A 23,454-nucleotide genomic window follows, 5' to 3' on the forward strand; every position below is an offset into this window, starting at 1 on the left:
AAAGAGATCAGTGGTTGCCAGAGGGGAGAGGGGGGAGGGAGGGATGAATAGATGGGGCACAGAGGACATTTAGGGCAGAGAGACTGCTCTGCATGACACTGTTGTGGTGAATACATGTGTCCAAGCCCACAGAATGTATGACACCCACAGTGAACGTTAATGCTATGGACCTGGGGCGATAATGATATGTAGATTTAAGCTCATCAATTGTAACGTATGTTCCCTCTGGTGGAGGATGCTGATGGGGGGAGGTTGTGGGGAGTGGTTAGAGGGTATACGGGAAATCTCTGTGCCTTCTCCTAAATTTGGCTGTATACCTACATCTGCTCTAAAAAAAAATAAAGTCTTGATAAAAATATACTGTTTCAGTGATAGAAGAGGCCCATAGATTACAAAAGATTTGAGAGACACAAGGGGAGGGGAGGGGAGGGGAGGGGAGGGGAGGGGAGGGGAGGGGAGAGGAGGGGAGGGAGAAGGAAGGGAGACTGACATTGGTTACTTAAGGAGAACGCTCACAGCAGAAGCAGAGAATGGAGAAAGCAGCCTTGGCCTGTGGGAAAGTCCACCCCTGTAGGCTAAATGAAAAGCAACCAGTTCAGCTTTGATCAGGGAAGAGGGTGATGTCTGGGCCGTCTGACAGGGAACACAGCTCAGCTACATACACTCGCCCCGGCTGGTGGCTTAGTGTCCCCTGAGGCCGCTTGTTCGGGCCCTGGGAGCCGCTCCAGCGGGGCCGCTAGCCTGAGCTGCCTTCTCCGGGAACCCCATCAGCATTGTCCAGCCTCAAAACCAAACAGAGCTGGCCGGAGGAGCCAACCCCAGGTTTCCAGGCTGAAGGCTGAATCCGGTCGCAGCCAGATGGAGAAAAGCGGGTCCACGTGACTCGCAGCCTACTCGGGGCAAGTGGCACCAGGGGTTATTTATTAGAATTTCACTCTGTGGATTGCGACACCACCCTTCAGATCGCCCATGTGATTGTGCAACCCTCTGCCCTATAAATACAGACACTCCCGCCTCTGGAAGCCTCTGTCAGCTCGGCCTCCGAGGAGCCTCCTTGGCCAGGCATCCGGGCCCAACCCGCCGGCCGCCATGAAGGCTCTCTGCTTCCTGCTGCTGGCGCTGTGCCTCCTCTCCCGCCTGGCCCCAGGTGAGCTTTGGGACACCCTCGCCCTGGGCCAGGAAGCAGGGGCTGAGTTCGGAGGACAGCTGCCCTTGTGTCCCAGGGGATGGAGGGACGGAAAAGCATCCCCAAGGTTGAGCGGCCGGCTTGGGCAGGTGGCAACGGGCAGGCCTGTTGAGCCTGGGGCTAGGGGCCACCCCCGGAAGTGACAGACTCAGGTCTCCCCCAGTGACTGTGGCTTGGGGGCGGGGGGCTCTTTGCTGTCGGTGCTTGGCAGGGATGTGGGGCTGGTCTCAGGGAGCTGCAGCATCTCCCAGCCCCGTGTTTGCCTTGGACATCTAGGAAGTCTGCCGTGTGGAAGGGGACCACCCACTCCACCAGCAACATGGCTCCCTGCACTGAGGGGCCAGCTCCCTATCCAGCTGAGGGAGGGGCAGGCTGCCACCCTGGCTCACCCCGGTCACTGGGTAGGGCCTCCCAGATGCCACGGCCAGAAGATGCCAGTTCCTCCGGGTCAAAACAGCAGTGCACCTGCTGTAAGAGGAGGCAGTGCAGCCAACTGGGGGACATGTTTTATCCTGGCCCCCCCACTCCGTCACTGAGTGGCCTTGAGCAACCCATGCATGCTGGGCCTCAGTTTCCCCATCTGCAAAATGAGTGGGCCACTGCAGGTGGCCCTTAGAACACCAAAGCTCCGGAATTCTCTCAAAGATCAGATTGTGCTTCTCTGCAGGGCATCACATAGACGTGGCTTCTCCAAAAGTGACTCAGTCCCCCATCTGAAGACTGGGTCCAAGATACTCTAAGGCAGACTTTGAGTGTTTCCAGCCGGGATCTATCGGAGGGGTGGGGAAATCAACCGAATGAGTTGCCACCACATTTTTTCAAAAGAACAGAAAATACTAGTGCACGCCACACAGCGCACATCCGTGCCGTTTCGCCATCCTCTTACTCCCGCGGGTGTGTGAATGTGTGTGTTTGTTCCCGGTGGCCGTGCAAAATCGCTTACTGTGGTTCAGTGCCAACTCAGAAAAGTTGGAAAGCCACTAGGTTAACCCGAAGAGTTATCAATCAGTCCGTCACCTCTAAATACGATTTAAGCATGTCATTCAAAGCACAGAATATAAAAGTGTTTCCAAGGATGTGCAGGGACGACCGGACCTAGCAGTTAGACAAATGGTGGCGAACAGGATTGAACACTTGGCGTATGCAGGATTCACTCAGACTCTCCCCGGGGGATCTACCCCGTGCTGCCCTCCCGACGGCACATAAATCCCGTCTGCACAGCCCTGCCAGGAAATGGATTCTCAGTATGGGGACGGGACTAAGTTTACTGTCTGAAGGTTGCTCAGTGGAGCTCCTGGAATGTGCTGCTCGGGTCCCAGCCTCACACAGTGACTCACCCTGAGCCCTCACGTGGGATCGGTTCACTCCCATTTCTGGGAAAGCCGGTAGGTTCATCTAGTCACACAGGGGGAAACCGAGGCCCACGTGCCCCGAGGCGAATGACAGTTGTGGAGTCACTGCAGGAAACCATGACTTGACAGTCTCTTTTAGCAGTTTTTAATCTCTATCAGAAAAAAAAAAAAAAAATCATTTCTTCCTCTTATCTTCTACAAATCTTACGTCTTATTCCTGGGAACACAGAATGATGTCAAAATGTCAAGGCAACTCGGGTCCCCGATCAGCTGGACAAGAACCCAGCCAAGGGGTACAGAAATCAGGGGAGTCTGAGGCTGTCTGCTCACTGATTCAGTGACTATTTAGTTAACAGCTACTGTGTGCCAGCATTGTCCCGGAAAACACAGCCCTCGATGTCATGGCCTTACATCGTAGAAGCAGAGCATGACAAGAAACCCAATTTTATAATTAATTGTCTCATTACCATTGTGTTGTGAAATGCCATTAAGTACAGGGTGGTAACAGAACACGTCACAGTGGGAGCTGACCTGGTCTTGAGGGGCCAGGCAGGCTTTCTTGAGGAAGCAGAGATGGGAAGGAAAGATGGAGGTCACTTTGGTGTTCACGGTATTTAAAAAAAAATATATATATATATATATATATTTTTTTAAATTTTATATATATATATATATATATATATATATATATATATATAAATTCCTTCTAGACATTAAAAACCCAGGATGTGTTGCATAAAATTCAGATTTTTATCTTCTCTTAAAAACACACAAAAAATGAGGGGCGCCTGAGTGGCTCAGTCAGTTAAGCATCTGACTTCGACTCAGGTCATGATCTGACGGTTCGTGAGTTCAAGCCCCAAGTGGGGTTCTGAGCTGACAGTGCAGAGCCTGCTTGGGATTCTCTCTCTCTCTGCCCTTCCCCCTCATGCTTGCTCTCTGTCTCTCTCTATAAATATGTATATAAATAAACTTTAAAAACACACACACAGAATGAGGCCACATTCCCACATAGCACCAGGGAGCTGCAGCCGTGGTGGCTGCTGTCCCAGATGGACACTTGTGTCCACATCACCACAGACCCTACTACTCCCTATCGCCTCCCCTCAGACCACTGCACCGACATCTAGCATCTGCCTGGCTGCGGTGCGTGTCCGGGTCCACAGTCCTGAGGGAAATACACTGGTAAAAGGCGAAAGGGCAGGTGGGACTAAGGACAAGCTGGACAGAAAGGAAATCAGGTGGGAAGGCCCACAGAGGAAGAGAAACAGAAACCCCAAAGCTGTCTTTTAACTTAGTGCTTCGCCCAGGCCCCTGTGGGGAAGGAAGAATCATTATCCTCATTTTGTGGATAAATGGCTTGGCCAGACTCACACAGGGCTGGTGACAGGCTGAGGGAGGACTACAACCCAGGCCATCGGCACTGCCCACCCTCAGGGCCCAGGGTGTCAGCACAGAGAGGAGTCACAGGGACAAGAGGCTCTGGGGCCTCATTGAGTGAAGCCTTCCATGGCAGGAAACCACGTGGGTGTGGACGAGCCCCAGAGACTTCTAAGCCGAGACAGTGAAGGAATCAGAAATGGCTTCTTCAGAGGCTGTGTTCACAGCGTGGATGCTGGTCAGGGGACAGCCGCACAGACACAGAGGTGCAGACAGGACCTTCTCTCCTAGCTGCGCCTTTGTCCCAGGTGGTCAGCCCGTTACTATAGCAACACTAACCAAGCCCCCTGACAGAGGCACGGGCCACTCCTCGATACCCCTCCTTCCTGTCCCTCTGAGACACGGCTGGCACTCCCGGAGGTCTGGGCCTCGGTTTTCACCATCTTTAAAATGATGGTTTAGGCAAAATGACTCCCAGCTCCCTCATTCTGTGACCCTCGGTCTCTGCCCTGCCTTGCCCACACCTGAGCATCGCACTCTGTGATCCCCACCCCAACCTGCTTGCCCGAATTCCTTCCACCTGTCTGACCTCTGGCGACAGCCACCAGGAATGTGCGTGCTACGGCCTCTGGGTCCTATCCGGAAAAACACGCTCCCCAGTGCCTCAGACATAAGGGCCCTGCGGCCTCCAAACCAGGCTTTGCAGAAGCCACCTGGTCGGTGCTGCACGGGAAACTGAGCTGTCCTCACAGAATGTCACACGTGGCTCTTCACAGCTGGAAAAAAGCAGTTCTACGAATATCATCTCACCACATGTCCCGGCCAGAAAATAGCAAGTATTTGACTTCATTTGTGTCTCCAAACCCCATACTCTTTCCACAGGCTTCCCAAAGACCTCTGGATGCATCACCAGGCACAAGGATCGATCTTTTCAAGGTTTTTTTTTATTTTAACGTTTTATTTATTTTTGAGACACAGAGAGACAGAGCATGAGCAGGGGAGGGGCAGAGAGAGAGGGAGATACAGAATCTGAAACAGGCTCCAGGCTCTGAGCTGTCAGCACAGAGCCCCACGTGGGGCTCAAACTCACGACCTGCGAGATCATGACCTGAGCCGAAGTCGGACGCTCAAGTGACTGAGCCACCCAGGCACCCCACAAGGATCGATCTTAAGAATAATCTAGACAGAGGGCTCGTGGGTGGCTCAGTTGGTTGAGCATCCAACGCTTGATTTCAGCTCAGGTCATGATCCCAGAGTCTTGAGATCGAGCCCCATGTTGGGTTCTGTGCTGAACATGGAACTTGTGTAAGATTCTGTCTCTCTCTCTCTCCCCCTCCCCCCGCCTCTCCCCCTCTCCCTCTCTCCCTCTCTCTCCCTCTGCCTCTCTCCCCTGCTCACATCCTCTCTGTCTAAAATGAAAAAAATAAAAAATTTAAAAAAAGAATAATCTAGACAGGAATTGAGTTCAAACTTCTCACGCACTTATAAGAGGCTTTGCTGATTTCCAAAGTGTGAGTTGGCGAGCAGGGAGGTCATGAGCTACTTGTCTGAAGAAGACAGTCTCTGGTCTGCAGTTACGCTCCAGTTCAGTCTGGAGTTTTGTTATTTGTTTTGCAAGAGTGGCTTGTGTATTTGATTTTGTCCCCAGATACCTTGCGAGTGAAGTCTGACCCTTTCTAGCCCCCACCGACGGCCTGAACAGCACCAGACTCCTACGCCGACAAGCAGCCTCTCTTTCAGTGCCCCACCCGCTCGTGGGCAGGCCTCCCCCTGACACGACCCCCACCCGACCACCTTGTCCTGACCAGGGAAGGCCCAAAGCTGACTTGCTGAGGCCCAGAGGGCTCCCATCAGCCGATCTCCCAGTCTCGCTCACTCCCCACCACCGCGTCCCTGTACGCCTCCCCGTAGGCACGGAGCTCTGCCGTCGGTGTTGCGAAAATCCAGACTGCATTCTTTGGCTCCGTGTATCTGTACGTATGTTTGCTCCTCACGCAGCTGAGGCTGATCGGTCACGTAGGTGGTGTTCTGGCTCCTGACTTTCTGCAAGCCTGGCCTTTTCCTGCACATTCCGCAGTGCGGTGCCGGCCCGAGACGGGGGCGCGGATCCTGGCGCACGGCGAACGTGGGCCTCGTCTTTTCTGAAATGCTTATCATGTTGGCGATTTGCTCTCGCCTCCGCCTGGTGGTCCTTTAGCCCAAGAATTGTATAGTTATTTATTCAACAGTTTTGCCTTCCAACAGTGTTCCAAAGCCTCACCTGCGGCTCTAATTAACACAAAGGCAACCTTCGTGCCCTTGCTTCAGAGCAGAAGGACACAGAGCGAGCTCTGTTCTCAGCAGCCTGACAGCCACACTCCCATGCTCGGATCCTCTCCCCTCTCTGTCTCCCATTCCCTGAAAGGCTTTTCGGGAAATGTTATTTTCGTGGCTCTTCTATGTAAGGTCTAAAGATCCCCTTCTGCATTTATCTCCTTTATGATCCATCCCGCCTGCTCTCCCTTGAACCATCAGCCTGTCACCTGCGCAGGTTATATTGCCTGTCGGCAGCGTGGAAAGTTGGGGTTCCTGCTTGATGCAGATTTATTTTCTGATGACCCTCAAACTTCAACCTCTCGGGTGCTCGCTGCCCCGACCGTTCCTTCCTCCCTCTTGTTTTCTTCCGTGCCTGACCCATGCGTGGGCACATATTTCCTAGTTAGTCTCCTGCCTGTTATTACCCCCTGACTAGTTGCCGTTGCGTTTAGGTGGGATTAGGGACAATCCAGCTGTAACTGGCTTAAACGTGTGCACATCTGAACGAGTCCCCATTTCTGCCTCAAGCACAGAAGCCGGCACAAACCCGCTTTCTCTCCTTCTCACCCCTCATTCTTACCTGGAAGGGGGTTGTCCCTCTTCCACATTCCTCTGGTTCCGGGCGCTCCGGCGGGCTCACGGGGTGTGCTGGGTTGCATTCCTCAGGCCGCTCCGTGAGGACCCAGGTGGGAATGAGCACCAAGTTCAGGGAAGAGTTGGTGCCCTTGGGGAAGGGGAGAAGAGCAGGCTGAGTTATCTGCGGAGCTCACGGGCAGGGAAGGGGACCAGCGCAGGGACAGGAGAGGGCACTGGCGGCTGCATGTGGAGCAGGACGTGAGCAGCTCTGGGAATATGCAGAGACCTCTTCAGAAGCAGCTCTTCCTTTTTTCCCTGCCAAATAGGACATGCATCCAGAAAAGTGCAAAAGCATGAAGTACAACCTAATGAACTATTATACACAAGCAGCCTGTACCCAGGGTTTTAGTCAAGAAGTGGGACTTGGCCGGTGCCCAAGAAATACCCCTCCAGCCTTCCGGGTCACCCACCCTTTGCGCCTTCCCCCAACGGTAATCATTGCTTGACTTTTATGGCAATGACTTCCTTTATTTCTTACACTTTTACCTTGTCAACACTCGTGCTGAATAATACAGCTTGGGTGGTGCCTGCCTTTCAATTGGCGACATGCCAAGAGATAGGGGACATCGTGTGTCATAGGATATGCACAGGGGCGCCCGGGGGGCTCAGTTGGTTAAGCATCTGCCTCTTGATTTCGGCTCAGGTTATAATCTCATGGTCCGTGGGATCGAACCCCACGTTGGGCTCTGTGCTGAGAGCAAGGAGCCTGCTTGGAATTCTCCCTCTCCCTCTCTGCCTCTCCCCTGCTTGCACCCATGCGCTCTCTCTCTCTCTCTCTCTCTCTCAAAATAAATTAAAAAAGAAAAAGCATCTTCCAAAAAACAGGATGTGCACATATTCGATGTGATAGATGCCGCACTGCTCTCCAGGGAATGCCAGTTCCCACTGCTCCGTATCCATGCCAACAATCATTTTTAAATTATAACAGTCTGCTGACTGTAGTGGCAGCTCGGAGTTTTAATTTGCATTTTCCCAATAAATAACAAGTTGACCACTTTTGTATACAGTTACAGCCATGTGGATATCTTTTGTGATATGTGAAACTATGTGTCTATGTTTCCTATAGATTACCTGTCCTTTCTTAGTGATTTGTAGCAGTTCTTCGTATATTCTGCATGGGAGCCCTTTGTTGGCTGTAAGCATTACAAATCTCTACTGCTCTCTTGTGCTTTGATTTGCCTCCTAATGGAAACTTTCCTTACATAGAAGTTTATATCATTATCACAATATGGCTAAATGTGTCATATCTTGTCCTTTATGGTTAATGCTTTTCGTATCTTTTTAAAAAATTTTTACTTATTTTTGACAGAGAGAGAGACACACAGCATGAGCAGGGGAGGGGCAGAGAGGGAGAGAGACAGAATCCAAAGCAGGCTCCAGGCTCTGAGCTGTCAGCACAGAGCCCGACGCGGGGCTCAAACCCACAGACTGCGAGATCATGACGTGAGCTGAAGTCAGACGCTCAACCGACTGAGCCACCCAGACGCCCCAATGCTTTTCGTATCTTAAGAAATCTTTCTTGGGGCTCCTGGGTGGCTCAGTCAGTTCAGCACCTGACTCTTGATTTCGGCTCAGGTCACGAACCCAGGGTCGTGGGATTGAGCCCTGCGTTGGCTCAGTGCTGAGTGTGGAGCCTCCTTGTGATTCTCTCTCTCTCCCTTTCTCTCTGCCCTTCCCCTGCTCATGCTCACTCTCTCTCAAAATAAAAAATTTAAAAAGGAAAAAAATAAGTCTTTCTTTACCCCCAAAACATGAAGAAAGTCTACAACATTGTTTTCTGAAGGCTCATTATTTTTCCTTTTTCATTTAGACTTCTAATCCCTCTGTCAGTGGTTTTTATCTTTTTAATATTCTGATTTTTTTTTTTTTGAGAGAGAGAGAGAGAGAGAGAGAGAGAGAAAGCATGCGTGTGCATGTGTGCACAAGTTGGGGGGGGGGGCAGAAGGAGGGAGAGAGAATCCCAAGCAGGCTCCACACCCGGCTCAGAGCCCACGGGGCTCCCTGTCTCACTACTGTGAGATCAGGACCTGAGCTGAAATCAAGAGTTGGATACTTAACCAAGTGAGCCACCCAAGTGCTCCCATCTGGCAATTGTTTTAATGTGTGAGTTAAGGGCAAAATGTTTTGTTTTTTGTTTTTTTCAGTATGAATATCCAATTGTCCTGGAACCACCTCTAAGGAGACCATGTCCCCCGCACTGTTCTCCTGAGCCACTGTTGGTCTACGTCAATCCTCCATATATGCATGGGTCCCTCTCTATGCCCTGCATTCTGTTCCATTTGTGTTTGTCTTTGTGTTACCACCACACAGTCTAATTACAGTGGGTCTATAATTAGTCTTGAAATCCAGTAAAGCAAGTCCTCCTACCTTCTCCAAGAGTGATTTGGCTATTCTTGGTCCCTCTGAATTTCCACATGAATTTGAGTAAGTTTGTCAAGTTTCACTGAAAGAATCTCTTGGGATTTTCATGATATTGAGTTAAATTTACTGATTAGGGGCACTTGGGTGGTTCAGTCGGTTAAACATCTGACTTCGGCTCAGTCATGATCTCACAGCTTGCGAGTTTCAGCCCTGCGTCGGGCTCTGTGCTGACACCTCAGAGCCTGGAGCCTGCTTCAGATTCTGTGTCTCCCTCTCTCTCTGCCCCTCCCCTGCTAGCGCTGTCTCTGTCTCTCAAAGTAGTAAATAAACATTTTAAAAAATCTGCAGATTAATTTGGGGGAATTAACCTGTAAAAAATAATTAATCTTCCAGTGCTTAAATATAGAATTTCCGCTTCTTCTGTTCTTCTTTAACTTATCAAAAAAATATTGCATTCTTTTTTTTAATATCATATTTTTTATATGCAGAAGTACTTCATTTTCTTAGATTTAAAACTACGCACCTGATATTTCAATATAGTGATTTATTTTAATTTCATTTAATTTGTTGGTTGCTAATACACAGAAGTAAAGTTGATTTTTTTTTGTATGTATTGATATCATATAAAGCAAACTAGTTACACTTGTTAATTCCTTTTGGACTATCTACCTATAATCAGAATGCCTGCAAATGGTGACAATTTTATTTTTTTCCCAACCTTTATACCATTTGTTTTTGTTTTCTCTTCTGTTAGTCCCCTGGCGAGTACCTCAAGTACAACAACATTCAATGCAACTGACGACAGTGACTATGCTGGCCTTGTTGGCCATCTCACGTGAAAAGTTTTCAATGTTTGACCATTAAGAGTACTGCTCGTTGTAGACTTCTGCAGATACTCTTAATGAGATTCGGGAAGTTCCCTCCAGGGTTATCTGTTAAAAATTTTTATCATAAGTCAATGTTGAATTTTTCCAACGCTTTCTGCATCTGTTGGGGTGATTATATGATTTTCTCCTTTAATTGTTAATAGGCATTGACTGATCTTCAAATGTTAAATGAAAGCTTGAATTTGTGAAATAAACTGAGCCTGGTTTTAACCTGTTTGCTGATACTTTACAGAGGATCTTTGCCTCTCTACTGAGCAGGGAGATTGAACCATAGTTTTCCTTTCCTTTCCCTGAATTCTTGACCTTTATAGACAGTGGCATTAAGATCACGTTGACATCACATCAGGAATGGCAAATGTTCTCTTTTGTGATTCTGAAAACAGTGCGTCGTGTAGATGTTATTCTTATTTGTTGTTTGGTAGAATTTGCTAATGAAGCCATTTTGGCCTAGAGTCTCATTCATGGACCCAACAGCTTTGATAGCTATGAAACTATTCATATTTTCTAATTCCCATTTATTTCAGTAAGTTATATTTTTCTAAGAACCCTTCTATCTCAAGAAAAAAAGACTTTTCTATTTCAACTCAATTTTCAAGTTTGTTCAAACTAGTATTCCATTTTTCTATATGAACAGAAAAATATTTCTAATTTTTCTATTTCAACTAAATATTCAAGTTGTAAGGTTCATACTACTTTTAGTTTTTTATGTTAATAGAATATGTTGTCCTGGCTTTCCTTCCTGTCTGCTCCCAATCTTGACAAGGTAATTCTTTCCTGTTAGCTCTAAAATTTGAAAACCAATGGTCCAGTAATGCTCATTCTTTACTGAACATTACATTCACCTAAGGCATTATTTCTTCTTTTCATGCCAGTACATAAACTCCATCCTGGGACAATTAAGTCAATATTTTTAAGTATATCTCAGCTGATTTCATGGGTATGCAGCATGGAGAACCACTGGTTTATGCTACAATTTCTCAACCGTAGTGCTATCGACATTTTGGGCCTGAAAATTCTCTGCTACAAGGGCTGCTCTGTGCATTGCACGTATCTGGCAGCAGTTCTGGCCTCCACCCACTAGATACCTAAACATCCGCCCTGCAACCCCCACAGGTGTGACAACCAGCAATGTCCCCAAACATTGCCAAATATCCAGTCACCAGACAACCATGATTCCAGATCAGATGAGGTAGCTGTAACAGGGATATGGATTAAATAAGAGGACAATTTCAACCGGTATGAAAACTATCTTTCCAATAAGCAGAGACACATGACATCAGAATGGACTGTTCCCCAGAGTCATGATGGCCTGTTGTGTTAGCCCGAGTGGTGGCCGTAATAAAATAGCACAGTGTGGGCTCCTTTAAGAGAGGTAATGAATTCCCTCACAGCTCTGGAGGCTAGAAGTTCAAGTTCAAGGTGTCAGCAGGTTTGGTGAAACCTCTCTCCTTGGCTCACAGATGGCCGCCTACTCTTGTGTCCTCACAAGGCCTTTTCTCTTTGAGTATATATCCCTTTATATATCCAAACGTCCTCTTCCTACAAGGACACCTGCCATATTGGATTAGAACTACTTTTATGACCTCATCTAACATTGATTACCTGCCCAAAGGCCCTACCTCCAAATACAGTCACATTCTGAGGCACTGGGTGGTTAGGACATCAACATACTCATTCTGGTGGCGGGGACACAATTCAATTCACAACACCTATCAACGAAGGCATGCAAAACAATGGCCTGATAGTCACTTATCCGGGATATCATAGGGCAGCTTTGTTCTCTATTAGATAGAATATGAGACTAGTCTAGAGACCTTGTGATTACGAGATTCTGGGATACTGGGAAGAAGGCAGAATAGATTCCAACTGGGCAAAACAGGGAAAGCATTATAGTACAGCTATACTTCCAATGCTAAAGTGAGCCAACCTGCTGCCCCAGGCCCAGGGAGGAGAGAAGGCAGCCATCCGGGCTCTGCACATGGGCACCTGCCATGGAAGGACCACAGACTTGGTGACAGGAAAGACGGTGGAGAAGGGAATCGGTCCAGAGAGGATGGTATAACTAGGCAGCATGGGAATGGGGGCACATACAGGAATGCTCATGGGGTTAGAAGTGAGTTTCAGCGTTCCTGAAACATGAGGCGTGTATTTTGGCAACAGTATGATGTGGTAGAATACTTTATGTGGGGACTAACTTGAATCCCTTGCACACCTCAAAGCTCTCAAGGAAACCCTACTCAGAACCCTACTGCTCATCACCGGCTGGCACAGACCTCAGACGGAGGACGCTCTGCAGGTGTCTTATTTCCTGGGCAGCCCCGGAGACACACGGAGTGCAAAGTTCTTGGAAGAGAGAACCCGTGGAAGTGCTTTGCAAAGAGTTGCTTTACCTAATGTTCTGAAGTCACTGTGGCCACAAGCCATGAGTCTCAAGTGTTTTCTCTCCCTTCTTACAGGTGCTGCCTTTCTCACGGGTCTCGGCCAGCGGTCTGACCACTACATATGTGCCAGGAAAGGAGGAACCTGTAACTTTTCTCCATGCCCACTTTTTACCAGGATCGATGGCACCTGCTATGGTGGAAAGGCCAAGTGCTGCATGCGCTGACTCTGGCCTGGGAGCGATGGACAAAGCGTGTGGAAGTCAAGTGAAGTCTTTGTAACCGCTGTTTTAATAAAAGAAGACTTTTTTTTTTTTTTTTTTAAAGCATCGCTCCTTCAGACCAAAATGAATCTTGTGTCTCCTTCTGGAAGAGGTTGAGAAAGTAAGGGGGTTAGGAGAGCGAAGCTGGGCCGGGCCACGGAGCCTGCCCAGTACAAGGATGGGAGATGCTGACCACAGCATTTTATCACCAAACCAACAGGCGGGCAATGAGACCCAGGACACATGAGGAGGAAATGCTGCAGAGGAAAGCTTCCCTGATCCTAGAAGCAACTCAACGTCATCCCAAACTCAACGTCTTAGCAGCCTGGTCAGGGGAACGGCCCATGTGCAGAGCCCGGATGGCTGCCTTCTCTCCTCCCTGGGCCTGGGGCAGTGGGTTGGTTCACCTTAGCACTGGAGACCCTCTGTCATGAGGACAAAGCTCCTCCCGTAACTTCCACTCTCGTGCCCACACTCCCGCTCCACAACCACACCACCTGGCCGCACACTGCCACCAAGAGCATCTCTTACGGCCACAACGTCTCATCTCACTCCCTCGGCCTGTAGACACCTGTTGGTGAGGGAGATGGGTCGCTCTCCCTTTTTTCCAATAAATTTTTTACCACTCTTGACAACGCACGTGGTGCTGTGGTCTCCTTATCTGACGACAATCTCATTCTCCATGTCAATACGTTATAAGCACAAATGAAAATCAAACTTTGTAAAAACATTATGAAACCAGCGGCAGGTTTCGGCAGAACAGCCCTTGTTTGTGAGGGAAAGGCGGAGGGAGGGGAGGCTCACCGGTGTTGTGGACATTAGCCTCCTCTGGGCCTTCTCTGTGACACACAAGCAATACACGGTCAAGGACCCCAGGACATCTGGGCCTCTCCCTTTCATGAAAAGCTAATAATCCAGAGGCGTTCCATTTTGAAAAGAAACCTCAGGCCTGCCGTCAGCTTCCCTCTTCCAGATATGGAAGCCCCCCCCCCCCCCCCCCCAGCAGCATTTCTCTGGGTGTTAAATCAAAGATGGATTCCCGGAGGAGCCTTCCCACTTAGGGCAGCCGATGTTTGGGTTTCCCAAGACCCAGGTCCTCAGGAGGAAAAAAAAGCCCACATGCTGGGTTTACCTCACATTCTTTGGTTTACAAGGTTGTGGTAATTTTGCCTGCCCTGCCAAGAGCTCTTCAAGTGACCAAAAGCACATGCTTGGGGATCCCCAGCCACAGACAGGGAGGGGACGGTCCTGGGCAAGAGGATGCCACCGTCCCCAGAAACCAGAAAAACTAACAGGATTCCTGCAGCCCATCCATCCCTAAGACATGTGGTCCCAGGGCTTCCATAACTATGTGGGTAGCAGTCCTGACTACACATTTAAAAAATATATTCATTTATTTATTTTGAGAGCACGAGTAGGGGAGGGCAGAGACAGAGGAAGAGACAGAGAATCCCAAGCAGGCTCCATTCGGTTAGCACAGAGCCTGCTGCGGGGCTCGAACTCACGAACCATGAGATCATGACCTGAGCTGAAAGCAGAAGTCAGATGCTTAACCCACTGAGCCACCCGGGCGCCCCATGACTGCACATTTTAAGAGACTGATGCTGACGACATTCTCATCTGCTCTCTGCACCCCTCCACTCCGCGCTTCCCCCCTCCATCCAAAGGTCCTCTGAGCACATGCACTCACCTGCCCCCGTGTGCCCAGGACATTTGCAGGCTTGGAGCTTACAGAGCGGCCAGAACCCTCTAGACCCGGCGCTCCTGCGATGAGGCCCTTGCTGCTTCTAACTCCCCCATCTTAGCGGGACCACAAAAGCTTCCCGCCTCTCCCTCCGTCTCCCCCCACAAATGATGCACACTCCTCGCCCTTCTCACCACTACACCCACCGGTGCAGCACCCCCCTCTGATAAGACTCAAATGCAAACAATATCGGCTGAGCCATCCTTGAAGGAAGATGGTTCTAGAGTTAAGGGGCTGTGTACAGTTGTCTACAACCCATTTTACTTCTGAACGGTTGCCAGGACCAATTTCTGGCCCCTAGGATGGCATTTGCGTCGATGAAAAGGAAGCATTGATTTGAATGAGCTCAACAACAGTCCCAGGCCCAGCTTTATTACCGTGGCTGTCCTTAAGGGATTACTGAGTCATGGTCCTTTATAGCTGGTCAACATGCTGACTCCAAGTGGGGCATGTCCACTGAACTAGATTGGTTTTGCACAGTTACCCTTCTAAGGAATCTCTCCCACCTCCTAATTACTTTTGCCCTTCAGGGTGCTGTGGTAGATAGAAACCTAGCTTACACTCAGTGCGTCTGCTCACGAGACCATGGTGACAACGCAGAGGGCATTGTGACTTGCATGTCAACGTGAAATAGTTGGGGAGGGCCTTTACCATCTCTGCAGTGTGTCGGCAAAGCTGGACATGCAACCCATATCCTGGGAAAAGGGTGTAACGTATCACTAGGGCATCTTGTCAACCAGCCCGGACACACACGGGAGCTGTCAGCATCTATCTTGGTCACAGAGGTATTTCAGAGAAAAGGGGGATGTCACCTACCATCTAAAACACACCCTAGCTTTGCTTCAGCTTTTTGAAAAAAATGTTTATTTGCTTATTTTTGAGACACCTAGAGAGAGGGAGACAGAGAATCGCAAGCAGGCTCTGCACTGTTAGGGCAGAGCCCACACGGGGCTCGATCCCATGAACCGTGAGATCATGACCTGAGGCGAAATCAAGAGTGGGACGCTTCACCGACTGAGCCACCCAAGCGCCCCTGCTTCAGCGTTTGATAGTAAAATCATATGGTCTCATACAGAAGGCAATGTGGCTTTCTGTGATTTCTGTGGCTCATGGGCCCATAAGGCACGTCACCGAATGCAGCAGAGAGATGTGTCATGGAATTAGAATGAACCAAAGAAGCATTCTCGCTTCGACGGGCACAAATACATGTTAGCCATTCATGATTTCGTCACAGGTTTCCCCGAAAGGGGTCTCCTGCAATAGTCCAGTACTCCAAGCTTTTCTCTGATAAAAATGAATGAACAGGAAACAACAGGAACTCTTCATGCACATGGGGGTCTTCAGAGTAAAGGCGTCTGTATCAATCCGGGTTCTTCAGAGAAACAGAACCAACAGGATGTGTGTATAAATATGGAGTGAGATTTACTTCAAGGAATTGGCTCGCACAATTGTGGACACTTCGTAAGCCCCAAATCTAATGGGGCCAGCCAACAGGCTGGAGATGTAGAAAAGAGTTTCAGTTCAAGTCCAAAGGCTGTCTGCTGGCAGAGGTCCTTCTTTCTTGGGGTAGGTCAGTCTGGTTTAGGAAGGCCTTCACCTGATTGGATGAGGCCTACCCACAATAAGGAAGGCAATCTGCTATACTCAAAGTCCACTGATTTAAATGTTATATACGTTATTTTCTGCCTATTATGTTTTGATATTTATAAAAAATGAAAAACAAAACAAACAGAAAAACCTTCCTGGTGGGGAAGACTGCCCCTCCCAGGGCTAGCTGACTCTTAGAGCAAAGCCCCAGCCAGGAGCATCCTGCCATGTGTAAAATAACCCATCCAGAGCCACACTCCTCTGTCTGGCCCATGCACCCAAGGAGGCAACATTCTTCCACCTCTGTCGTCCTAGGGGAAGGTCCCAGGCTACTGGAGTCTACCCCTCCGGCCTGAAGCCTTCCGAAATCATTCAAACAAGCCAGTCCCAAATGGCTGCTTTGCCTTACCCTCTGAAACTCCAGTGAAAGCAGGGGCCTAACCCCTCCCCGCCCTTCTGTATTCTGCCTCCTGGCCATGCAGGCGTCTCCACTGGCCCCTGCACGGTGCGCTGTGCCTCCATCTCTTGGACCTGCGAATGTCATAAACCTTGTGTCCTGGAGCCTCTTCTCAGTCTCCCTGTGACTGCACCTGACTGATCGTCTCGGGGAAGACGACCAAACACTTAGTGTCAAGAACGGCACGTCCAGTCACAGCCCAGAGGGGACTCAGGAGGTGCCCCACAATGGCCTGGCTGGCTGACTGGCCGCCCCCACTGGGCTCTGCCCTCCGTGAAGGCTCAGTGGCTGCTGGTGTTCCGTGAGCTGCTCTGCTCTGCGCTGCCTCTTTGGGGCACTGACAAGGCTGCTGGCCTGAAATCAGGCATCTCCTCCTGGAATTCTGGCCCTGCTTCCAGCCAGTCCTGGCTCAGCGGGAGGGGGAGAGGTCCGTCTGCCCTCCCCCACGAGGCTCGCACCACAGGCTACCACTATCACAGAGGCTCCCCCGGAGGGAGGGGCTCCCCTGCCGGCTCCCTGGGGGTCAGGTGCTGTGGGCTGATCTGTAGGCGGATGAGGGCCGGGTGCCCGTGACATTGCTCAAGCGGATGAGCACCGCGTTCACGTTCATCCTCCTTGTGTTCTTCCCAGCCAGTGAGGGGTGTTCCTTCAAGGGAAGCCCCCCCACCTGCAGGGCCCCAGGAGGGTCGACGCTGCTGCAGCCCCTTCTCGCCTACATGTCCTGTCGCTGCTGCACTTTGTATCCCGATCCCACGGGCCATCATGGGTCCCTTGGGACTGTGGCTCAGCATTTAACAAAAAAGGGAAAGGAGAAGGAATATTTCGTTCCACGCCCCCTAGAATACCTGCAGAGTCTTCCTGGCTGAGGAAATTTGCCCCCAGGGTTGATACAAGGATTCAATGAGAGAGCTGTGCATAACGCCGACTCAGTGCGACAGAAATCTCGTTTCCTCTTGTCTTGCTCTTGGAGGTGCAGCTTCGAGGAGGGAGACACATCACGTCGTCTCGTCCAGGGGTCAGTGGTGAGGAGCCTGGCTGGCCATCTGCACGTGGCCCTCCGTCACCTCGTCCGTCTGGGTCACTATCGAGCTGGTTTTTCTGCTTGTGTGGGTTCAAGCGCCTCCATCCGTGACAAGGAGTCTGACTCAGGGCTGAATCAGAATATCTGAGCAGGAAGAGAGAAGGTTCCCGCAGGGGGAGACTCAGAAGATCACAGCTAGAGCCATCGGAGTTGAAGAGTTGAAAGTGAAAAAGGCCTCGCAAGCCATTCGTGGTGGGGAATGGGAAGGAGACGATGGTCTGGGCCCCTCTCCACTCCCTCCTGGAACCCTTATTCTTCCTCTTTTAAGATCGTGCCCAACATGCTAATTAAAGCATTAAATGCTTATGCAAATTCACCCAGCAAACTATCACTGGTTTGACTGAAACATCTCAACGTATCAGGTCACAAACCAAAAGCCGCTAATGGTGTCTCAGTCCCATTCCATCACGTTTGGGAACCTTCCAGTTATTAAAGAATGTCCTCTGGTTATTAAGGCGTAGGCTCATCTATTTTCAAACTTCAGTTTCACACCCTGTTGGACGTTCCTTCCCCGGAACAGGCTACACCTGAGGAGTGGGGTGTGTGAGGGCTGGGAAGGGGGTCCTACCTGGGTCCCTTTCTTCCTCATACTTGGTCCCCTGAATGGGGGTGGGGTGCATTACGTTTGCTCTTCCAGAAGAACACACTTGATTATCAGCCGGGTTTCTGGTCCACTTCCCGACACCGGCTGCTTCCCCTGTGTTACAGGTGTCTGGCTTCCCCCTTCTGCTGGGCTGCTCTTGCTGGTTCTCCAGCGGACCCCAAGGAGCTTCCCCTACCCTGCCCCCACCCCGCCCCCATCCCCCCCCCCCCCGGCATGGGGCTCAGGCTCCAACTCTCCCCACCAGCCCCCATCTTTGCTATCTTGTCACCCAGTAAATGGCCTGCTAGAGAAAGGCAACCGGGTGACCTAAGTCCAGCCATTTCCAGTGTCCCTGCCAGAAACGCCCGGATCCTTGAACGTAAACGGCAGGTATGAGGAGCGCCCCGCCAGCACAGCACCACGCGCTCCCTCCCTCGTCTGTCCCCGGTGTCCTCTCCACGCCCCCGTGGCAGGGGCACCCTCTTCAGGCATAACTCCGTGACGCCGCAGCTGCGGACGCTGCACCTGCGGACGCCGCTGCCTCACCTGCCGAAAGGGAGCAGCACACGGTGGAGGTCTGCGCCCCCCTCCCCCCCCCCGCCCCCGGGGATGGGGGAGGGTGAGACAGCGCAGCTCCGCAAAGGCTCACCCCGGGACGTCCCAAAGAGAGCAAGAAACGTTTTAAGCATTTCCTTAAAACACGGTGGCCGGTGGCGATGCAGGGAAAAAAGAAACCGAGGGCAAGAGTGATTGCATAAGACGCAGTTGGGACTCACCTTCCCTTTTCTCTCCGCTCGCCAGTGAACAGCCCTGCCGCCACCTGGCCAAGAAAGAAGCAGAAGCCAAACACTCAGCGAGGCTGGACATCCCCGCGCCTCCCGGACCGCCTCCAGCGGCTGCTCTTTGGCGGCTTCCCCAAAGCCCCATCGGAACCCTCCTGCGTGACCACCCAGAGGAAACCGCCTCATTCGCAATTCTTTCTTCCACCACATTTTTAAGGCAGGAAGCTGTAGGTCTCCAGCTCTGCCCATGAACTCACCGTGCAATTCTGAGGGCGGACCCGCATCTCACCAGAGGAAGCGGAAACCTGCAGGCTCTCCTTCTGCAAGGGACCCAGGGGCCCGGATGAGGCCTTTGCCCTCTTGGGCGCCATCTAGCGGCACTCAGTGTAACGGGGGCTACCCCTCCAACAGCATCGTCCGGGCGCTGGGATTTTTCTCAATGCCTCAAAGCCAAAGCTCTGAATAACCGACTCTCCATGATCTAATTTCCAAAACCAATTCGCTGAATGCGATTTCCCCTAATTACATGTTTTGGCATAACTTTAAATTGTCTCGAACAATTCATCAGAGTCCTTTCGCCACAAGGCAAAGGAGGATAAGAGTGGGAATAAGGGCAGTCAGAAAAAGACAAAAGTCATATGACTTCACTCATATGAGGACTTTAAGAGACAAAACAGATGAACATAAGGGAAGGGAAACAAAAATAATATAAAAACAGGGAGGGGGACAAAACAGAAGAGACTTAGAAATATGGAGAACAAACTGACGGTTAATGGGAGGGGTTGTGGGGGGGGGGGATGGGCTAAATGGGTAAGGGGCACTAAGGAATCTGCTCCTGAAATCATTGTTACACTATATGCTGACTAATTTGGATGTAAATTTTAAAAAATAAAAAATAAAATTAAAAAAAAAAGAGTGGGACTAAGGGGTCAAGGACTAGGATGGGGGTGGGGTGACAGGTCAGGGACTAGGATGGGGGTAGGGTGACAGGTCAGGGATCAGGACTGGGGACACAGCATGGTAGATTAGACACTAGCAGGAGCACAAGAACAGAAGCGGGAGCACATGCAGAGCAGAGGCAGACGAGACACACAGCACTGGAGTCCGGAACTCCGTTAAGGAGAGGATCACAAACTGACCTAGGAAACAGACACGTGAGTGTCTGAATGAACCATGAAGCAGAGACTGGGGGGAAACTATAGCAACAAAACTACTATGGTGAAGACACACGGTACACCTAAAAGTTTCACAGGTGAGACTGAACGACTGGGAAGAGGAGGAGCCTTCAAGGTGACAGGTGAATTCAGGCATGATGTCTTCCATACAGATCTAAACACCTCTTGAGGAACGGGGACCCAACCAGCTCCTGGAGATCCCTGTACATCAAAAATCCCAGGTGACTGTACTGATCACCATGGGCTGCAACAGCAAACGTCTGCACATCTCAGAGTCTTAGCAGAGCCAGAGGTCTGTGTGCACCTGGCTATGCGGCCTCTTCCCCGGGTGGCAGGCTGGCTCCACGCATCTCTCATCCGAGACGCACGCGTCCCGGTCGGTGGCCGCCGCTGGCACGCTCTCCTCATGGAAGCGGAGTGCCGAGGGGCTGAGCTGAGACATGACGCAGTCACTTCGTCCCCGTTGGCATCTGTTGGCATCCGGTCAGGCCCTGAGTCAGCAGACGGGATTGTAAACTGCACCGATTGAGAGGCATTGCAGAGCATGGCTAAGAGATGGCATGTTAGAGCATGTATTAGCCATGATTTTCATCTTCTTTACCCAGATGCTTTGACGCTGGGGCCTTGCTCACCCTGTAGGGACCCCCCTCCCAGAGCTGGCCATTTCCTAGGGACGGCAAACAATTGCCCGTGGACTTTTCTAGTGCAAACCACCCAGTCCAGATCCCACACCCCAACCACCTCCTCCATCCGGCTCTCACACCCCAGGCCACTCTCCACCTGCCCTACGACCCCAGGGCAGGGGCCAGACAAGGAGGAGCGACCCCAAGCCCGGGAGCCCGCCGGTTGTTCAGACTCTCCAGTCCTAAACCTGTGTCCCTTGCCTCACCCGCTCCTTCCCGTGGAAACCCCAATAGAGACCCATGCCCACAGTCCCCTGTGCTTTCTGCCCGCTGACTGGCCCTGTTCCCCACCCCAGATGTCCCCGAGTGGTGTACCCTTCCTCTTGGGATCAGTGAGCAGCAAACTATCTTTTCAATGGCAACAGTCTCCTGATCTGTTGGCCTCATTGCATCTCAAATTTTCTATCAATTCACTGTATTTTGAGGCAAGGAACAACCTCATCTACCAGAGCATCTGTTGAATCAGGCTGTCCTCAGGCCCATGTCTGGGAGTACAGACAGCATTAAACTCCCCTCAATGATTCAGGGTGAGGCACGGACCTCAAAAACAGATCTGTGGCCAACACGACACCCGGAGAAGCCAAGCAAAACCCTGGCTTTTTTTTCCTCCCGGATGTTAGTTAATGTTAGTTTGCTATTAACACATCCAGTGGAAACTGCACCTACGAATTCCACCACTTTGTTTGCTGGCTCTTACAAAGTAGTAGACCACGGCGATTTGTTTAGACCCCAAAAACAGACACCAGTGATGGAATCGCCCGTTTATGGGTTCCTCGAGGGCAGTGGCCAAGCCATGCACCCTTCCCTCACTTTCCCTAGGTCCCGCAAACCTCACTGCACGGTATAAGAGACTGCACCTGCTTCCCCTGGGGGACACGGCCTGGTGTGTGAGAACAGAGGGGCACGGCCATTGCTCCCAACACACGCCATGCCCTGCAGACCTGCAGATCCCAGAGGGGGTGTTTCCAAATTCACCCACAGCAAAGCACACCCGTGAGCTTGGGCCTGGCCTCTGTGACCTCTCACACCTTTCTCTGCTCATAGCGGCAATTTGTGACCTAAAATTCGAGAAGACAGGATCAAAGAAGAGAGAGCACACCCCCGCCCCCTCAGTCCTTCATTTAGGACACAGGTGGCTTTTCTCCATGCTCATGCTCTGTTCTACGTGTCACACACTTACCAAGAGCTGTGGATTCCTCTACTTACAGGGAGACCGTGTGTATGCACAACTCTGTGATGTGGAGAAAGGTGGAAACCATGCACATTTCTCAGCATTTACTCTCTCCCACTGGGTTTGAGGTGTTTCATGTCCTCTCCTGCTGTGACCATATAATCAGATTTTCTACAAATCTGCAATCCAGACTGTCCCATCTGTGGATCCTGGGAAGAGATCCCTTAAGAGCAAGGCAGATGGGGTTAGTTTCTTATGCATAGTTAGCTCAATGCAGCAACCAACCTAGGAGCTGTCTTAATGCCATTAGAGTTTGAACACAGTGTCTATCGAATCCACACTGGGTATTTTAACAAAGAGAATTTAATGTGGGGAACTGGTTAAATGAACTGGGAGAAATGGAAAAGCCAAAAAGGCACAGCAGCTCCCACCCCAAGGACTGGGAGAAGACAGAGAGCTCGGGGCTCTCAGAAACTATAAGGAGCCCCACACGGCCAACACTGCCACTCTGGTGCCTAGTACGGTGCCATGTGCTGGTGTTGGGGATGCTGCACCTTCCACTTCTTCATGGAGAAAGTAGCAAAGTCATATGGCAGAAAGGTGGGCACCTGAACATGGAAGGAATCTGTGGTTGTCTTTTCCAGTCTAACACAAAAGGTCAGATACAGGGTAGGGCATTTACACATTAGCAATACACAATCCTCCAGTTTCTGAGATTTCTGCACGACCCCATGCCCACTCACCATCTGTCATCCCATCACTATCATTTGGGGTGGGAACTGCTATTTTCTGACTGAAGGCTAGCCTCCAGGGACAATAAACCTTTTCTCCATGATGTTTTCCACTTTTCCTTTCAACCCCCCCCCTCCAAGCTTCAAGGAAGGACACATTAACTGTGGCTTTTATTCAAACTGCTGCTGTCCCAGGAGACATACCCTCCCTCAAACTTCTAAGTCATTGAATTCTTTTTGTAATGCACAAAATATAGGATACATGTATATCCCTCAAATAATACCTGGGAATTAAGGAAAAAAAATTTTTTTTCTAAACATGAAATGAAGAAAGTATGGAATACCAGAATGATCTCTCCCCAACCATAAACACTCTCTACTCCCAACACTAATTTCTGTACCTGATTTCAATTTTATATTCCTCTTCTAGTAGAGGACAGTCCTGCTTCCAACGTGTACAAATAGCAACATACTGCCTTTTCAGGAAAACCAGAAAAAGGAGGATCTGGGAACTGGAGGTGAATAAAAGGAGAGGCTGTAGTAGACAAAAGGGACTTTTGTCAGTGAGGTTTTGGGGAAAATGAAGCTGAAGGAATGAAAACCCAGGCTTTAGAATTGCCCCCTTGTATCGGCTTCGAGGGAAGACAGTTCAAGAGGTTTACAGGAGGTTGTGATCTCCGGTACTGCAGCTGAGTCTCTGAAGCGGGGAGACACCTAGAGGG

General features: G+C 50.4%; 1 protein-coding gene across 1 annotated transcript; it reads left to right on the forward strand.

Annotated features, from left to right (window-relative positions):
• The first annotated feature begins 1,003 nt into the window (after window positions 1-1,003).
• DEFB1 (defensin beta 1) lies at window positions 1,004-13,221 on the forward strand. Its single transcript, XM_049631815.1, has 2 exons — window positions 1,004-1,147; window positions 12,554-13,221. The coding sequence occupies exons 1-2, from the start codon at window positions 1,090-1,092 to the stop codon at window positions 12,700-12,702; spliced, it is 207 nt and encodes a 68-aa protein (XP_049487772.1). The 5' UTR covers window positions 1,004-1,089; the 3' UTR covers window positions 12,703-13,221.
• The last annotated feature ends 10,233 nt before the right edge of the window (window positions 13,222-23,454 follow it).

Source organism: Panthera uncia, chromosome B1 (assembly GCF_023721935.1).
Source record: "Panthera uncia isolate 11264 chromosome B1, Puncia_PCG_1.0, whole genome shotgun sequence".
NCBI classification, from domain to species: domain Eukaryota; kingdom Metazoa; phylum Chordata; class Mammalia; order Carnivora; family Felidae; genus Panthera; species Panthera uncia.